Source organism: Centropristis striata, chromosome 6 (genome assembly GCF_030273125.1).
Source record: "Centropristis striata isolate RG_2023a ecotype Rhode Island chromosome 6, C.striata_1.0, whole genome shotgun sequence".
In the NCBI taxonomy this organism is placed as follows: domain Eukaryota; kingdom Metazoa; phylum Chordata; class Actinopteri; order Perciformes; family Serranidae; genus Centropristis; species Centropristis striata.
The window spans coordinates 19,231,157-19,250,841 of record NC_081522.1 but is presented as its reverse complement, the minus strand read 5'-3'; the positions used below and the strand labels follow the sequence as shown (position 1 = coordinate 19,250,841).

Here is a 19,685-nt window from a genome sequence, read left to right as displayed (position 1 = left end):
CTGTTGATTTTTATTTTTCTTGAAGGCCCATTACAATGCATCATTTGACTTAATTTTATGAACAAATGTTTTTTCTTCTTTTATTTTTCTTCTATTACATATTTACCTTGTCGTCCTTGATTTTCACTTTGTGATTTCATTATTTCATGACTGTAGAGATGAAATAGTTTCTTTGCTGTAGTCAAACTGCTATGAATGTGAATATCTATTGGAAAAATAAATGCAAGTACAATGCAACTTCAACATTACATCCTTTGGTCCCTTCTGTTTGTTTCCTAGCATCAATTCAAAATGTCAGCTGATATTTATAACTGTTCAGTGTTTTGTGTTTCTACAGAAGCTGTTGGCCCTCAGCAGCTAAAGTGCCATTAAGGCAGAAAGGACTGGAGGACAACAGAGAGCTCTGTTCTAGTAACTACTGCTCTCTTTTGTCTGGTCGAGGTGGAAAATGTGCTTTCAACAAGCTTTAACTCTGTGGAAACTCATCCAGACGGTTACCAATACTTCCTCTTGCCTTCTCTCGATCTGTCTGCTTTTTATGCACACGCACGTCACATCTTTTAGTTTATTCTTACGGGAACCGTGCCAGTTCTCTCCTAGTGTGTCTCATTCATTCGCAGCCAAGGTCTTACCATCAAAGAACTTCAGTCTTCTGTGAAACTGAAGCATATCTTTAATGGCCTTTAAAAAAACAGGTGATGAAATGATGCTCAATCTCCAATTAAATGTGAAAGACACAGCAATTATCTTACTGCTGCACAATATTGCCTCATTCGAGTTATGTATTGGAAAAGCCTTTAATAGGTTTTCATCATGTATCCATTAGGTTTAGTCGTATAAATGCGACGTGATAAAATGTCAGGGAAAACGATCCGAGATGCACTCAGTTCCCTTTGGGTGCAGCAGCCTTTAGTTCCTGTCAAATACCTAGATTGACCATTCAGGCTTTCACCTCAAACTACTTCCACCTCATTGTGCCGTAGCTGAGCAGTGAGGAGGCGGAAGGTACCAGTGACGTAAGTTTAGTGCCCGTTGGTGCTTAATTGATTTGAACCTGGCAACCAGACACTGCCAGTCCCCTGGTGGCTGTATAGAAATGTTTGTGCGAGCCAGTACGGTGACGTCAGGATGGAGAGGGGTCGTAACCTCTCTCTGTCTGTTTGGCAGCTCCTTACCGGACCACACTCACTCTCTCAAGAAGCAGCAGACCACTCAGAGGAATTCCCTATACAGTGGCTGTCAGGCCTCTTTAACCTTATGCCACCACACACACAGTTACGGGCCTTTTTTCCTTACATATAGTCCCAAGATGTTAGGAAAATGCAGCAGGATAGTAAACATATAGACAACTCAGGATTTTTGAGTTGTTTCAAACAAGTGTATTTGAGCAAAAAGTGGAAACCCCAGAGAAAAGATGAAAGTCAAATTCCTTTATAGAGTGAAAAGCATTTGTGACTTGCAGAGAAAGGACAATCTCTCTGGCTGAGCGAGCTGACTAATGAGGAAAAATCCCTCCAACACACCAAACATTAATCTGCTCCTAAGGCACAATGGCTTCACAGAGATGGGAGCAAGTCTGACATCTAGTGGCAATTTATTGCATTTCCACAGCTGGGGGAACTTAAAGGCAAGCTGGAAGATGAAAACAAACAGCATTTTGAGAAACAAGTTAATAATATCTGGAGTTTGAGTAAATCAAAAATCTCATTTATAGCTGTCTAATGTCCTAAAACTCTAATCACAGCTAAAACCATTGGAAGTCAATCAAAGTGCATCTTAATGGTGACAGTTGAAGAAGACTTCTTATAAAATCAGCTTCTCTTTGTTTGCCTGCTTGGTCAGGCTCTCCAACAGACTCTTGTCATCCTTATCTGAAAGACATCATAGATATAGATAAAAAATTAGTCAAACAAGGCCAGATTTAGTAACATTTTTATAATAACCATCATTAATAAACAGTTACTTTATAGTTAATTTAACTTCAGGTAATTGTTATTTTATTATTACAAAACAATAACATAGTAATTTATAAAGTGTATGTGCTATAATGTGTTATTTTAACAGTTTTGCAGTCACTAAAACATTTTATATGCTATGTTAATTGTTTAATTATTACCAAGTAATGTGTAAACCTTACAGAAATCGCTTGTAAAACATCACCAAACATTACTTTATAATGCATATAATAATTAGTAAATGATTAAGATGATAAGTGCTTTATAAAGCATCAACTTACATTCATTTGGCCACATTAAATATTTTATTACTGATCTATAAAATGTTGATTAATCATGTACCAATAATATACATCTAAATAATGTTTATTTTTGTTTGTTTTTAATGCAATTAACCAAGTTATTATAATCATCAGTTGCAACTTTATAATAATCATCTAAAAATGTTTTATAGGTTTACAAAAGATGTTGGTAATAATTGACAAATACCAGCATGTTAAAACATTAGTAGACATTATTTTTTTTTTTTTATCATTTTATTGTTTTTTTAAACAGTAAAATAACTAAGTAAAATATTTACTAACAAATTTCTATTTTTTTCTATTAAACAATCTTTCCATTTGTCTCCTTCCCCCATTCTCTCTCTCTCTCTCTCTCTCTCTCTCTCTCTCTCTCTCTCTCTCTCTCTCTCTCTCTCTCTCTCTCAATTCAATTGGCTTTATTGGCATGACGTAACACTGTAAATATTGCCAAAGCAAGCGTCAGAAAAAAAAGATAACAGTAAGGAAAGCAATATTTACAATAAATTATTATAATTCTATTATTCATTTTAAAAGAAAAGAAAAACTAATAACAATAAAAGAAAGAAATATTTACAATAATTGAATTACAATCAATCTATTCATACAATCTAACTGTCCCAGCAAAGAAGAAAAAAAAAAAAAAAAAAACAACACTCTCTCTCTCTCTCTCTCTGTCTCTCTCTCTAGAAACCTACCGTATATGACGAGGGTGCAGGAACACCTGGCCGTCCCCAGCGGGTTCTCCAGCACCAGTGTGTATTCTCCTCCATCTCTGTCTCCACATGTGGGGATGACCAGGGTGCACACTCCGTTAGCTGTGTTGCGCCAAAACCGCAGGGAGTCAGAGATCCTCGATTCCCCTTTATACCAGCAGGCCTGTGCAGGAAAGTCAATATTATTACTTTTGGGAGTAGGGGGATGACATAAACAGAAAAGACAGTACACATAAATGTTTCATTCATGCACAGATGTTAAAAGTAGATGCACCGCACCGATAGCCTTCATACCTGTGGTGTTGGCATGCCTTGGTAGGCACAGCTCATGGTGCAGTCATGGCCTCTGCGAACAGCGTGGTCCTTCAGTGGCAGCAGGAAAGTTGGTTTCACCTGACGTGATTTTGAGACATATTCCCTCAAGCGAAGGCTGCTGATGCACTCTTAGACACACAGAAACAAATACAAGCACATGAGTATTAAGATCACGCCTTTACTGTCTTAGCTCCAACGCTGTGGAACAAGCTCCCCCTCAGTATCAGAGCAGCTGAGTCTGTGTATCATTTTAAAAAACTTTTAAAAACCCACTTGTACAGACTGGCATTTGTGCAACGTTCTTACACATATTTTCATTTTGTATTCTATTATTTTTGCTTGTTCACTATTTTTGATGATGTTCTGTTATTTTTGTTTTAACTGTTGTATTGCCTCCATGATAATGTACTTTGTAAAGCACCTTGTAACCCTGGTTTTGAAAGGTGCTATAGAAATATACAAATGAATAAATAAATAAATAAACTCAACATGCTGGTCGATAATGCTGAAATCAAACATCTTCCCTTGTCACCTTTCTCCTTGGCGATGATGAAAGGTTCCTTTGAGTCCAGAGGATCGCTGTCTCCGATAGAGTTCTGAGCAATGACTCGGAAGAAGTACTTCCTCCCGGGGAGCAGCCCGGTGACGGTGTACTTGCTGCTGAAGACTCGCTCGGCCACAGTGAACCAGGAGGTAGTGCTGGTGTCACGTTTGAGGATGATGTAATTTGCTCCCTGGTCATCGTCAGCCAGATCTGGGGTGTGATCCCACTGCAGGGTCACCGTGCCCGGAACCTCCTCTTCTAGGCGGAGGTTCTTAGGGGGTCGAGGAAAGTCTAAGGAGCAGAGGTGAGTACAGAAGGACAGTGTTGAGGAGGAGAAATATTTGATTTTGTAACTGTTGCCAATTTATTGCAACAGATAAAGGAATTAATTTAAGTTGTATTTGTTTCTTTAAATGTTATTTTATTTGGTATACATTATAATGCTTTTATTTTGAAGGTGAACTAAGTCACCCAAGTCTCGTTTGGCTGCTCTCGGGTGCTTGTGTGGTAGAGCAGAATTCCCGGGAAGCATGAACAATGGTTCAGATGGAATTGTTTGTCAAGAGAGACTGATCATTAATATGAAGAAGACTAAGGATGAAATATAATTCCCTTTATGTAGCATGCAGCCAACAAGGTATTTTGTTTCATTTATCTGTACACTCTCAGAAAAAGGGGTACAATACGAGTCCTTTTTTGTCCCCCGAGGTACAATCTACACTAATGTACCCCCTAGGGCCTATTATTGGACCTTAAGGTACCTATATGTACCTTTTTGAGGGCCAAAAAGGTAAATATGGGTACCCAAGTGGTAAAAGGTACATAAATGTACCCTTCCTTTTACATGCTGGGGTACAATAGACAATCTGTGTTAGGCTCTACAAATGACAGTAGCCTAAATATTAATTATTGTTTAAATAATTATTTAGTCTTTCTTCAGCAGTAGGTTAGTTCTACTTTTTTAATTTTAAACAATTTTACATTGTTTAGTTAAATGAAAATGAAATGTGAAAATAAAAAAAAAACATTCTGATAAAGTGAAAACTTATTTGTCTTTTGTATAATGTAGATACACAAAAATATATAAAATTAAATACTGGTACAATACTGTACCCTATAAAGGCTAATTTTGTACCTTTTTTAAAGGTCCATTTTTGTACTTCAAAATAAGGGTACAAAAAAGTACCTTCTGAGGGTACTGCCCCAGTGACAAGCCATTGTACCCTTAAAGGTACAATTCTGTACTCTATTTTCTGAGAGTGTATTTTACTTTGTGCTTTGTGGAATGTAATGTTTGTGAATTTGATGTAACCTTTATTTCATTATAATTTATGTGCAGTTTTCACGGTGGATTTTGAGATGGATGAATGACGCTCAAAATAAATCAGTTGAAGGAAACTCCAAGCACCAGGCGTTTGCCTGGTGCTTGGAGGGAGTTGTAGATTTATTGAATCAGATTTGGAGAAACTCCATTGTGGAACATAAAGTTTATAAATGTGCAAAAAGGAGCATACAAATAAAGACTAGATGCATGTAGAATCAAGCCTTTGTCAATTACCTGTAACCCTGACATTGACGTCATAGTGAGCCTCTCCATTGTCGTTCTGCAGGTGTACACGGTAGACGCCAGAGTCAGATCGCTGAGAGGTGGAAATAAGAAACTGGGAGTGATTCTGGCTCTTGGTGATGACTTCCCGACCTGAAGTGATGATGCCATTCTTTAACCAGGTTACCACTGGAGGAGGTGAAGCCTGTGAGGGTGAAGTAAGAACTGAGGGGTAAGAATGTATTTGATAAGTGCAGCATGCTGCTGTCTGGTGGTTTAACATCACTAAATTCTAAGTAGATGATCAGAGTCTCACAGTGAAGCTGATCTGAAGGCAAAGTGCAGCTCCAGCTCGCACCACCAACTGGTTCTTCAGCTTCCCCTCGAGGTCAAACCTGGGTGCCACTGAATGTGGAAAAAAAACGTTCAAGTAAACCAAGTAAATGAAAAAGGAGACTACATGAGAAGAGGTGGTATATTACCAGGTGGAGGTATGGCCAGTACACCCTCCGACAGCTCCATAGGTTCCCCCACGCCTCCTTCATTGACAGCCCGGATACGGAAGTGGTACTTTTTCCGCTCTTGAAGTCCTCCAACATTGAAGGCAGTGCCAGCGATTGGGATCTTGGTGGCCTTCGTCCACTCTTTGGCATCTTCAGAGCGGACCTCTAGGATGTAACCTGAGGGCACATCTCCCTGCTCTGGAGGAGTCCACCTCAGAGAAATGGAGGAGTTTGTGGAATCATACACAGACAGGTTCCTCACCAGGCCAGGAGCTCCTATAAGAGAAAAGACAGTGTTTTATATGTTAGATTAGTCTAGATATTATGGATGCAGATGGGGAATGATGGGAAGAAAACAAAGTCGGCAGTGAAAGACTCACTTATTGGGTCTTTGGCCAGGACAGCATTAGAGATGGTGCTGGGACTGCCTGCTCCAGCCCTGTTTACACTGACAACTCTGAACTCATACTCCACACCATCCACCAGCCCTTCTGCCATGAATTTCGTATCTGAAAATAATACAGAGACATTAAAATGCAACTAGAAAAAGAGCATGTTTGTGCTGACAGTCCATACAAAACCATACAGGTTTCATGTATAGAATAACATGTTAACCACTGTACCAGGACTATCTGGACCAAAAAAAATGAAACGTAGAAATAGCAAATCAATACCAATATGACCACAAAACATAACAGTGATAGTCTGACCTGTGAGCATCTCCTTGTTGACTTGTAACCACATGTTACTCCCCTTCTTCCTCCTCTCCACGTTGTAGCCCAGCACCGGGGCTCCCCCGTCGTGTGCAGGAGGTGTCCAGCTCACTGTCATGGAGTTCTTGGTTATGTTCGACACCTGGGGCTGGGACGCCGTGCCTGGAGGCTCTGGGTAGGTTGATTTAAAAAGGGAAATGTTTTCAAATACAACATATGATGAAAAGGGAGCTGGTAAAGGACATGAACAGATTAATAGACAATGGTTGTATGTCTTTTTGTTGTTTTTTTGTATGTCTTTGCAGCTGTTTGGCATCTCGTTGTCTTTTGTTGTGTCTCTTTGTAGTTTTTTTGTGTCTCTTTGTAGTGTTTTGTGTCTCTTTGTAGTTTTTTTGTGTCTCTTTGTAATTTTTTGCACCTCTTTGTAATTTTCTTTTTTATCTATTTCAGGGAAACTTTTTAGGTGACGGTGGTTGGGGTGGGGGTGGGTGGGGGGTTTCTAATACTTTTGCCCCCTGGGTTTTTGCCCAGTGGGCCCATACAATAATCCATCCATGGTAAAGAAGGTGAATTTAACGATGACATGATAATGTTAATGGCTGAGAAGATAATACAGACAAAGTTAACTATGATGAGAGATGATTTTGATTATTATAGCATTATATAGTATTAGTGCTCACCTACAGGTTCTCCAGCGCGCACCTCCTCCGTCTCCAGAGGATCGCTCATCCCCTCCATGTTAACAGCCCTGATACGATACTGGTAGGCCTGGCCTTCCTCCACTTTGTCATCACTGAAGACTGTAGTACTGCTGTCAACTTCACCAACCCTGTTCCAGGACTTCTTCCCTGCCACACGCCGTTCAATCACAAAGCTGGTCAACTGCTTACCCCCATTGTCCCGCGGAGCCTTCCACTTCATCTTGATACACTTTCCTGATAACTCGGGGAACTCTACTTTCCCTTGAGGTGGCTTAGGATGGTCTGGGGAATGTGATACAAACATGCATTAAGCATTTCAAATTTGCGTTAATGAGAACTGTTTTAACTTGCATTGTCACCCACCAATCACATTGAGGTGCAGGTTGGCAACTGCAGAGCCACAGTCACTCTTCAGACGGAGCATAACTGCTCCACTGTCTTCTCGCACACATCTTGTAAACAGGCACAGTGAGAAAAAATGTTTAGAGATGTACAGTACAGGCCAAAAGTTTGGACACACCTTCTCATTCAATGTGTTTCCTTTATTTTCATGACTATTGACATTGTAAATTCATCAAAACTATTAATGAACACATGTGGAATTATGTACTTAACAAAAAAGTGTGAAATAACTGAAATCATGTCTTATATTCTAGTAAGCAAAGGGTGGTTACTTTGAGGAATCTAAAATACAAGACATGTTTTCAGTTATTTCACACTTTTTTTGTTAAGTACATAATTCCATACGTGTTCATTCATAGTTTTGATGCCTTCAGTGAGAATCTACAATGTAAATAGTCATGAAAATAAAGAAAAACGCATTGAATGAGATGGGTGTGTCCAAACTTTTGGCCTGTACTGTATATCTGGCATTTAATTTGTGTTTGACCTTTTTAAAAAGAGATCACTACATATCTTTGCTCACCCACCTGCTGAGTACCAGCGAGGTGCCGTCAGCTGTCCTCTCCACCTTGGTCCTCTCGTCCTCCATCACCTCCATGCCGTCCTTGTACCAGGTGACCTTGGGAGGCGGTTTGCCTTTGAAGGGGATCTTAATGGTGGCTGTCTGGCCGGCCTTCACAGTCACAGGTCGGGCGGCCAACAAGTCCAGAACAGAGGAATCAATCTCTGGAGGGTCTGGAAATAAGGGTTAGGGATGTGATTTTTATTGATTTGTTCATATTTGTTTTAAGTACAGGGTTAGGGTTTGATAGCATTAGTGTGTATAATTTAAAAAATGTCACTGTCTGGATTTAAATATGAACAAAACATTTGTTTCCATCACAATGGCATGAAGCTTCTTCCAGTAAGTATATCCTACAAATGTGAATACATGCACAGATATCAAACACTAACACACACCTGCAACGGTGAGTACTGCCTCGCTCTCAGCTCCCTTGGCTCTGAAGGTGTACTTGCCCTCATGAGTATCAGTCACACCTGAGAAGATCAGTTTGTGGACAGCTCCCTGTTTGACCACCTGAACCCCCCTCAGCTCCGAGATCTGCCAAACGTAACATGTTTATTATGTGTTGATGAAAAATAAAAGTGTTTTTGGGTAATATAACTTAATAGAAATAATCTAAATCATTTAAATACATGAATGAAGTTTATTTTCTTTTGATGTATTTTTATTTTTTTTGTCAATGTCTGCTCTGAGATCTTCCAAACGTAACATGTATATTATGTGTTAATTGAAAATAATCGTTTTTGGGTAATAGAACTTAATAATCTAAATAATTTAAATATATGAATCAATTTTATTTTCTTCTATTTGATATATTTCTATTTTTTTGTCAATGGCTGCCCCTGACCATCATTAAGTAATTATTGATAATTTAGCTATGAATAAAATGACCTGGCTGCTGTCAGTTAATTTACGTCACATGATGACCTGTGGCAGGTGAAGGGTCATCTGTTTTGCTCATATACAGTCTATGGTTTCGCTAACCTGCAGCTGTGACGCAGGACTCTGCAGACACACGGCGGCAACGTTAATATGTTGAGTCTGTAAGAGTAATTGATCACCAGGTTTGATCTTAGCGTCACCTCCAAATTGTGCTTTTAGCAACATAATACTGCTCCGGACTGCTGGTGCTGCTGCTAAATAGTTAACGCTCACGGTGACGTTCACCTCTGTTTCACTCTCTGATGTGCAGTGGTTGATGTTATAATGTGCTGTGCTTGGTTTGCCTGCATAATAAAGCTGTTGTGTTGCTGCTGATGTTATAGTGAGCAGGAACAGAATCTGAAGACCTGTGGATTATGACGTGTTAGTTCAGTCACCTGAATGAGTGTGCAGGTCTGCTAGCAGCTTTGAGGACTTTGATCATTCTGGATTTAGGTCAAGTTGTGCTGTATAATGAGTCATTAGCCATTTCAGACCATGTGTTTGATACATGCATTGAATCTTTTCGATGTGAACAGAACTTTATAGATTCTTTTTGTGTTCAATTTCTTTATCATTCAGTCCTGATCTGTACCTCTGAGCTTTGTAGTATATATTTTTGTATGCTAAGGAGTAAGTCTATTATACAGTATGTGCATTGTGCTTTGCACTATCACCAAAATGTTTTCTAATTGTTTTGGTGTTTTCCACACTGTCATGAAACTATATGAAACTATATATATATAGTATATACTATACAGTACAGGCCAAAAGTTTGGACACACCTCAGTTTTGCCTTCAGTGAGAATCTACAATGTCAATAGTTATGAAAATAAAAAAAAACGCATTGAATGAGATGGGTGTGTCCAAACTTTTGGCCTGCACTGTATATATATACATATATATATATATATATATATATATATATAGTACAGGCCAAAAGTTTGGACACACCTTCTCATTCAATGCGTTTCCTTTATTTTCATGACTATTGACATTGTAAATTCATCAAAACTATTAATGAACACATGTGGAATTATGTACTTAACAAAAAAGTGTGAAATAACTGAAAACATGTCTTATATTCTAGTAAGCAAAGGGTGGTGACTTTGAGGAATCTAAAATACAAGACATGTTTTCAGTTATTTCACACTTTTTTCGTTAAGTACATAACATCAGTAAATAGTCATGAAAATAAAGAAAAACGCATTGAATGAGAAGGTGTGTCCAAACTTTTGGCCTGTACTGTATATATATATATATATATATATATATATATATACATATATATGACCAAGGAGAACGCAGCATACTATTTGAGATCATGTGTTTCGTTTTAGTTTAGTTGAGGATATCATTTAAATTAGCATTACCATTTTTTTAAGAGTGTCTTTTTCACTGAGTTGAGTTTGGAATTGATCATGTGCAGGGAGGTAAATTGTTAACCTCTGTATTTACTGGGTACTAATATTTTGAGTTGCTCTTCAACTCACGTGTGTGAAGCAGTGTGATGTTACAGTCTCTGCTAGCATTGCAACTAATGGTTACTATGGCTGAACAAACAAAGAGGATACAAATGAAAACGGATGATAAAACTTCAGAAACAAGTGACATCCAAAAACACACCTGCAATCACCACTTATCACCGTAGGTGTCACCAAAGAGAATGAAATTGAGATATTTCTGATTGAAACTTTACCTGATAAAACTTTGAGACATTTTTGCAAGTGACTAGTTAAACATGTTGATATTTCACAAAAATAAACAAATTTCAGCCACCGTTTATTGCTAAAGGAAATGTTAGGGAGTCACCAAAGTTAGAAGGATTCATCATCTATCACCCTGAATGTCTGTACAGATTTTAATGGCAATCCCTCTAAAAGCTGTTGAGGTAATTCAGTCAGACTAAAGCAGTGGACTGACAGAAGGACATTGCCATAACTAGAGCTCCACTACTGCCAAGTGTTTGCATGACCTTTATATATGAGAGTGAAAAAAACTACTTGCAACTAAAACTTGCCACATTAACTGACAGGCTGCATTTGAGGACAAACAGGATAACTCCAACACTTTCAACCGGCAACATCTCTTACCTCCACTCCATCTTTCAGCCACACTCCATCCACCTTCTCATCATCAAGGACAACACACAGCTCTGCAGGGGAGCCTGTAGGACACTTAGCATCTGACATACCCCTCTTCACTGAGGCAAAACGCTCTGGCAACACACAAAGAACATCTGCTTATCCGGGGTGTAATGTATTACTCAGGGATTTTTCAATGTTCGTCCTTAAACACAGAAGCAGAGGGACAGAAATCATTACCATCCACGGACAGATTGGCAGAACTGACGTATTCGTGAGAGTCATTGTCCTGAGTGCAGATGACCGAGTACTTCCCCTGGTCTGTCAGCTCACAGTCCTCAATTATCGCCTCTGCCCTCTTTCCCTCGTGCATGAAAATGTAACGGCGGCTCGCCGTGATGTCACACCCGTCTTTCAGCCAGCGAATGTGCACGTCCTTGGAGCTCATCTCACACTCCAGGCGGGCCTGGCCTCTCTCCTGCGCATGGACGTTCTTCAAGTGGCTGGTGAACTTAATGGGAATCCCTGGATTGAATGAAAGTAAAATACACAATAGATGGAAATAAATCAATCAAATTAACTTTTTTTGGTAACGCTTTATATTAAGGTCCTTGTAATAACCATTAATTAACAAGTAATAAGGCCCTTGTAAGCCCTTACAATATGCTTATTAACATTATTGTGTGTTTATAAGCTTATATAAGTGTTAATAATGGCATTACAAACACCTATGACCCACCCATTATGTCTTTGCCATGCCTTTATTAATCTTATTTTGTTTGCTTATTGATATTAAAATAAACTTTATTGCTCATCTGTTATAAGTTAACTATAAGTTAACTATGCTTTTTACAACTACCGGATCTAAAGCAAGAACAATGCCTTATTACTTGTTAATTAATGGTTATTAAGGTCCTTATTATAAAGTGTTACCCTTTTTCTTTAATTAATTCCAGTACTATAAACACATGCTAAATGAGTTTATTCACATTCAGGAATGGAAAAACAGGATTATGGAGTGAAAATAATTGAATTTTTTCACCTACTTATTATATTTCTTCTTTATATTCACTTCCAACACATACAGCAGACATTTGTCATAAACTTACAGTTAAAGAATGAGAAATATAGAGTCTGCTCATGAATAACTGTAATTAACACAACCTCAATTACTATGCTTCTGTTCCCGCAACCCCAGAGGACAGCCACATGTCCTTGTGAAGATATTTACATGCCCCAGCTTGCACCTTGGGCAAGTAAGCATCTTGTTAGACACAGGCGTAATAAATGAGCTTGTTGTGAGGAGGGATTTGGTTGGATTACTTTCAACTCGGCACTAGGAGGGAGGATTTATTATGCTACCCATACGTCTTCATTTGGAAGATAGAGGGAAGATGATGTTGTTTAGCATCGCTATGAAGGAATGAAGCCTCTAATCTCAGGGGAGGTAAAAAAACAGTAACTGCTCATCTCCACTGAGTCTAAAGGGGGAAGTTTGTTTCCTTAGAAATGTGAGCTCCAGTAAAACAAGAAGACACAGCCCTTATGGGAAAAACAAAACATAACAAAGTGTAATAAAAAAGTTTTTTGTGAGGGTGAAGCCTATAAAATAGTGTTATCAGTACGTTCGATGAAGAGCGGCACGGTGGCGGTGAGGTCTCCGATGCTGATGGTGTAGTCTCCAGTGTCACTGACTTTCACATCCTTTATCTTCAGTGTGTAGGTCAGACCATCCTCAGACAGGGACACGTCAAACTTTTCATCTCTTTTTACCTCCTTATCTTTTACCTGAAAAAATACACAAACACTTCTGGGAAAACAATTTCCATATTGCTTTTTCAATGTATTTCCCAGGTGTTCACATCTTCCTAGAAAGTTGTCAGACATACACTTGTGTGTTCCTTTCATCTGTGTTACCTAGATGGTGAAGGCCTCTTAAATCACACCCTAGATGGGATATTATTTGCTTATGTAAAAATGTTTTTTTTTGAGTCACATATAAACCTTCCAGACGAGGGGAGCGTCGGCCTTCTTGGAGAGACGGACCTCAAACGTGGCAGTCTCGCGCTCTGTCACTTTCTTTGGTTTTAAGTCAGACAAGAATTTCAGAGGTTCGACTGAAAGAGAGACAGGAGAGAAAAGGGCATTCTAGTCATGGAATCTAAAGTGTATGGACTAAATCGCATGAACACCTCAATGAAAAAGATTCAACGCCAAACAACAGGATTTGTAAGCAACAAAACACGTCTGGCACTTTGATATGTGGTTGTTGAAATATGAGACGAGTAAGAAAAAAACCCAGAAGAGAGAAAAACATCTCTGACTGATAAAGAAAAAACTTTAGAATTATTCATTTTTATCTCTTTTTTTTCTTCTGTATTTTCCTTTTTTATTAGGGCAAAAGCAGACAGATATAGAATATAAAGACTATAATGATAATATATATATAAACAAACAAGCTAACTAACGTAAAAAACAAGCCAAAAAACAAGAAAAAAAAGGGATGAAATAATAGTCAATTCTAATGATAACAATTTGGAGTTACGGTGACTGAAAATAGTGTAATCAATATTAATAAAGGGAGACTATATGTACAGCACAAGTATGTGTGTGTCTGTTTATAAGGGGAATTAAATAATAATAAAAAAATGACAAGATAATCATCATTTTGAAAAAAAATGAACTAAATTAATAAATAAAACTTAAATTTAATTTGTGTTTACAGCAAAAAACTGGAGGAAAATAAATGAGATACATTTCTAATATTTAATTCATACACATGTTTATGTTTATGAACGAGTGTGTGTAAGTGGAAAAAAAAATACATTATGATAATTCCTGAAAAAGTATTTGTGAAAAAATATAGTAGTAATTCTGGAGAAATAATAAAAAAAGAAGAAGATAGTTTATATGGAGGGTCCTGACAGGGTTTTATTAATTTTATCTTTTAATGTCCTTTCGAAGGAATGAGAGATGGGAGAAAGATGTGCACATATGCAGGTCGTTATGCTCACATAAAACTTGTCCCTATCTGTCAAACAATATAAAACAAGTGAATAAAAGTGACACTAAGAGTAGCTAATGCAGTCAATAAAGACAATGTCTCTCTGAGTTATGAGCAATGGGAAGGACTTGAGTCCCGTTCTCTCCACTTGCCTATGACGTTCAGTCTGGCTGACAGTTTCTTGTCTGCGACCTGCAGAGTGTAGGTGCCCATGTCACTGAGGCTCACGCTAGAAATGCACAGCATGTGCTTGGTTCCCTTTTGTTTCACTTCGTATTTCCCATGAGAGTACTGCATCCGCAGCAGCTCTGCACCCTAAACAAGACGCCAAGATGAGGAGGGAAGCTGCAAGTGTTTTATGTAACAGAAACACCATATGTATATATATATTTATATATACTTTGAAACACATCTGATTTACCAGAAACCACATCATCCGGATGTTTGGATCCTTTAGTTCCAGGATGGTGTCAAAGACGACGTTGGTGTCAGCTGTGGCGGTGATGTCCTCCAGAGGCTTCAGCACACGTACCATCTGGGAAAATACCAAACTCTTATTTATAGATTTTAAACACAACAAAAATGTCATTCCTTTCCCCATCTTCACATAAGTTGACTTCAGTGTTGCTATGCGACATACTTTTGTTGCCATGGCTGTGCTGCATGACATTAAACTTTTTCCCCCCCTTTTCCATTCCGCTCTATTTTAAGCTGCACATCCCAAAGCTTTTCCTCTTCATGTGATCCTGTGGTACGTGAACAAGCGTTCTATATGACAGGCCCACCTCCACCTCCTCTTTCTTCCTCATCTCCTTCAGCTTCTTGAGGATGCCTCTGAAGTCGGTGAAGCCGTGCTCGGCGCATATCCTCTCGTAGTCCTTCTTGTCAGCTCCAGCCAGGATCTTTAGCATCTCCTCCTCTGTAGGTGGCCTCTTCTCCTCTTTCTTTTCCACACTTCTGCACAGGGAGGAAAGAAATCGGCTTACATGCATGTACAAGAAGTTTATGTCAGGCTGATGTGTGTGTGTGTGTGTGTTTGTGTGTGTGTCTGACAATAAGTTTAACAGTTTGCATATATGCAATGACTGCTTAAAAGCATCTTCCTCTGCCCCGAGGCAACACTGGTACGCATTGCATCTCTTTAGATCTCGTCCTGTAGATATTTCTGGATACATGCAAAAAAAAAAAAAACTGGGGGTGGATCAAAGAAAGCCCACACCATGACAGGTTTTGGGAGTGTCAGGGCTAGTATTAGACAACAGGCTTGTGTTCCTACCTACCGTTTCTTCAGCATCTTTTTTAAGTCCAACGCTGGATCTAGAACAAAGACAGAGCATCTTGCCTGAGTGAAAACAGCACATATACTAAGCTGAAAGTGTTTAAATAACTATCAGGACTAAGAAAGGTACACATAATGTTTAATATGAACTCACTTTCTCTAACAATGAGGGATACAGAGTAGATTGCATATCCATGCATGTTGGAAGCGATGCACTTGTAGACATCAGCATCCTCCAGGTTCAGTTTTTTAATCTAAAGTGGAGGAAATTCATTATAAAACAAATCAAAATGGCTTTTCTGTTGCTTACTGTAAGATCTAAAATTGTCATACTGTCATTACATCGTCCAGTCACTTTAGTACTCTGCAGTACTTATGTGGAGCAGAAGGAGGCAGTGCCATGCTGGGAATAACCAGTAAACATTTAGCGCCGCAACTTAACAGTCATCCCTCACCAGAGAAACAGATGGCAAGGGGAGATGCATATGTCAGCACCCACAAGTTAATTGCTTTATAATAGCTATTTAAGCTTCACTTAAGCTCCCCGGCTGGTACAGAGAAAGCGCTAAATCCACTCCAGAGTGGTTATAGATAAAAGGATCAGAGAGAGTTTTTTTTCCCTTTCTATCTACTTTTCCTCATGATGCATGGTGTGCAGACTAAGTTGACAGAACCAAGATGGCAGAGCCCCTCGGCTTAATGATAGGTTTTACAGAGCCGCTGCACTCCAGAGCAGTCTGTTATGGTCACATTCACCTTTCAAAGCTATTTGACCACATACTGTATCTTGGGGTCATTAAACTAAACACTTGATGATAGTGGTACTCCAATCACACTCATTTTGGGGAAAAAATAATGGCATTTTTATGTAGATGTGATAACAATACAGTATATCAATGCACGACAACCTACTGACTGTTAATAAAGGTGCATGACTGAAATTATGCTAATTTTCAAAAAAAAAAAAAAAAGGTATATTAGTCATTGTGCAGTTATGGCAAACAACACAATCGATGGAACAATATGATTTGACCTTTTGATATACAACAGAAAGTAAAGGAGACTCAATAATTATAGTGATATAAACCTAATTTTGTATCAGGACTATTGTTGTCTTTAACCACAGTGTTCAGTTTGTTTTTTAACAACAGTTGATAAAATCAGTTTAAAGGGGACATATTTAATTTCAAGTTGCATTTTGGGTTTTTACTAGAACATGTTTACATGCTTTAATGTTGAAAAAAAACCCCACATTATTTTACTCATATTGTCTCTCTGAATATACCTGTATTCACCCTCTGTCTCTTTTTTTTTCAGAGCCTGTCTCTTTAACAGGAATCCCCCAATCTCCCAAACAACCCAATGTTCTCTGACTGGTCAGTTTTTCTGGGTCTTCCACTTCCCAGTGTCTCTGCACCATCATTGCTGCCTGGGAATGGCTGCAACAACACTGTATCTACACTTTTTTTACCAATACGTCGTATATTTTAAGTCACAGTTTCTTAATATGGGCTGTGTGCATTCACAGTCGACTGAGCATTTTGATACTTTTTACAGTATTTTTATATCACCTAAACCTGCTTCATGACACAGAAACCTCAATAATGGAGGAACATTGTATGCGGTGTAGTTATAGTGACAAACCTTGAGTATATGCTGATTGTTTATGTTGTCATAGAAACATGTAGTGGCATCAGGCAGTGGGCCCCCACTCGCTCGTTCCCACTTAACACTGGGCTGAGGTTTCCCCGCCACCTTGGCCTTGAACACAGCATTGTCACCTATGAATGACAGATCATGATGATGTTGTTCATGTATGTTTTCTGCTTGAGAATAGTGAGCTGCAGATAAGCTACTGCTGCTTCTCTTTTCCTGCATTATCCACTTATTTTTAAACCTGTACTCTAATCCAATTGGAGTGATGAGAATGAATGTTTAATACACATCAGTTCAAGTGCCCCGATCTTGCCTTTTCCTGTTTTCCTTTTCAGACAAGTAAGTTAAGGTCAACCCATGAATGCTAATGTGGGCTACTCTGCAGCGTTCTGCATATTGTGACTATTGAGGTCTCTTAATCTATAATTCACAGGTAGAGCCTGGGTGACTAAGGCTCAAACACCTCCACTTTATGCAGAACAGGCTCCAGTAAAGCAGAAGCTGAAAAGTTGAGGTTGTAAGCATTACACAACCTATCGCAGTTTCTTTCAGCTTTGTGGGGTCTTTGCCAGGACTTTGATCAGAGTGGATTTAGAGGTACCTTCACCCAGAGAGTCAAATGGTTGTCTAAAGTTTACACATATCAGCAAACTTCTACTTCCCAGTTGGGTTTAGCTTGTGTCATCAAGAGTTTCTGGGTAAAGTATGGGTAAGGATCTAAAATTAGCTTACAGTAGCGCCCTCATACTCTCAAGGGCCCAAATGTTTATAATGTGAAGAGAGATATTAGGGAAAGCAAAGGACGTTTCTTTAAATTTCAAGGTGCTGTGAGATGAAAGGAGCAGTTCACCTCACCCTCTTGGGCAGTGACGGGGCGCAGCTTCTCCTCAAAATCTGGGACAGACTCTCCCTCGGGGATCTGTGGGGATTTCTGCACCTGGCTGAAGGACTCCACCACAGCGGAGTTCTTACGCTGAACCCCAGAGTGCTCTAAGGGAGCATAAAGGACATCCACATCATAATCATGAACAAACAGGCAAACGATGCGTGAGCTGCCTCACATGCAAATGTGAGATTATCATTATGACTTTCATTTTTTTTTTGCACTGTAGTACAGAAATAATGTAGTTAATTAGCTTTACTGTTTGTCTACATTTGGCCAGGAGCTAAACATGTCAGCCTGACATTACTTAGTCCCCAATGTGCTCTGAGGTTTAAAAAGGATGTGTTATGCTCTTTTTCAGGTTAATACTTGTATTTAGTGTTTCTGCTAGAACTGTTAACCTGCTTTAATGTTTAAAAAATAAACACATTATTTTTCTCATACTGACTGTCTAAATAAACCTCTATTCACCCTTTGTCTGAAACCCATTCTGCTCAGATTGGTCAGTGTTTCCAGGTCTTCTGCATCTGAACCATCATTGCAGCCGGGGAATGACTGTATGACTGTGTCCAAACAGCAAGCGAGAGTCTGACTATCGTGTCGCATCACGTAAGATCAGAATTAACAGAAATAGGACGTCCAACAAAAGTTAAATTCAAAACGGTGCACAGCTCTGCACTGCATCACTCGTGCTCAGTTAGGACTTTCATACAAGAAAACAATGTGATCAAACTAATTTTTTTGCTTGCTTGCATCATATTCAGTTCACTTCACTTTCTACCTATATATAGTAGAGTATAGTTGTCATCATAACTTTATGGAAGTTCTCATGGCTCGTTTAAATGCACAGTTCCTAAATATGCTGCGCGCATTTCTCCATGGATTAAGCATTTCGATACTTTCACAGTATTTATGTAGGGTTTAAACTTGCTTCATAATAAAAAAAATGACATGGAAACAAACTTTTCTTACAATATGGGACCTTAAAGCATAAAAACACAATGTTCTGCATAGTGTGATAGATAAGAAATGTTAATTAAAGCTACTATTTAAATGTAAACTTATATAAAAACAATTATGTGGCTACACAATGGTGAAGTGGTAAGTACCACGTAGAGTTTGCATGTTCTCCCCATGTCAGCGTGGGTTCTCACTGGGTACTCCGGCTTCCTCCCACAGTCCAAAAACATGCACTTAGGCTTAATTGGTAACTCTATACAGGGTGTTCCCCGCCTCTCGCTCTGATTGGCTACAGTGCAGATAAGCGGTTAAGGAGAATGAATGAATGAATTAAACAATTATGACACTTTTTCTCATTGTAATGATGACTTCAACAGTGTCCCTCATGCCGTGCCCCATAATTAAATTGAAACATGGCAGATGGGGAGAAGATGATTTTGGTAGATAAATCCTACCTTCCATGGTCCTTGACAAGCCCTGAGAGACTTTCCGCAGCTTGGTGGAGCTCATGGAGGAGGTAAAGGTGGAGGAGGTGGATGAGGAGGACATTTGCATATCTGACATCTGCCTCACCTGACCCATATGCTGCTCCATCTGCTCCATTCTGCCCCCAGTGGCCTGGATGTGCTCTGCTGCCAT

The 19,685-nt window shown here is 39.0% G+C and overlaps 1 protein-coding gene across 1 annotated transcript; it reads right to left on the bottom strand.

Moving 5' to 3' along the window:
• Window positions 1–1,430: 1,430 nt before the first annotated feature.
• LOC131973628 (immunoglobulin superfamily member 22-like) lies at window positions 1,431–19,685 on the bottom strand. Its single transcript, XM_059335675.1, has 25 exons — window positions 19,502–19,685; window positions 18,059–18,193; window positions 17,192–17,328; window positions 15,702–15,801; window positions 15,549–15,585; window positions 15,054–15,225; window positions 14,690–14,803; window positions 14,421–14,583; window positions 13,269–13,381; window positions 12,890–13,052; window positions 11,505–11,789; window positions 11,274–11,398; window positions 8,655–8,796; window positions 8,222–8,429; window positions 7,656–7,744; window positions 7,272–7,574; window positions 6,589–6,762; window positions 6,259–6,387; window positions 5,858–6,154; window positions 5,692–5,780; window positions 5,388–5,580; window positions 3,818–4,120; window positions 3,265–3,413; window positions 2,953–3,133; window positions 1,431–1,871 (listed from the first exon to the last, which is right to left on the bottom strand). Exons 1-25 carry the CDS (start codon window positions 19,683–19,685, stop codon window positions 1,804–1,806), a joined length of 4,053 nt encoding a protein of 1,350 aa, XP_059191658.1. The 3' UTR covers window positions 1,431–1,803.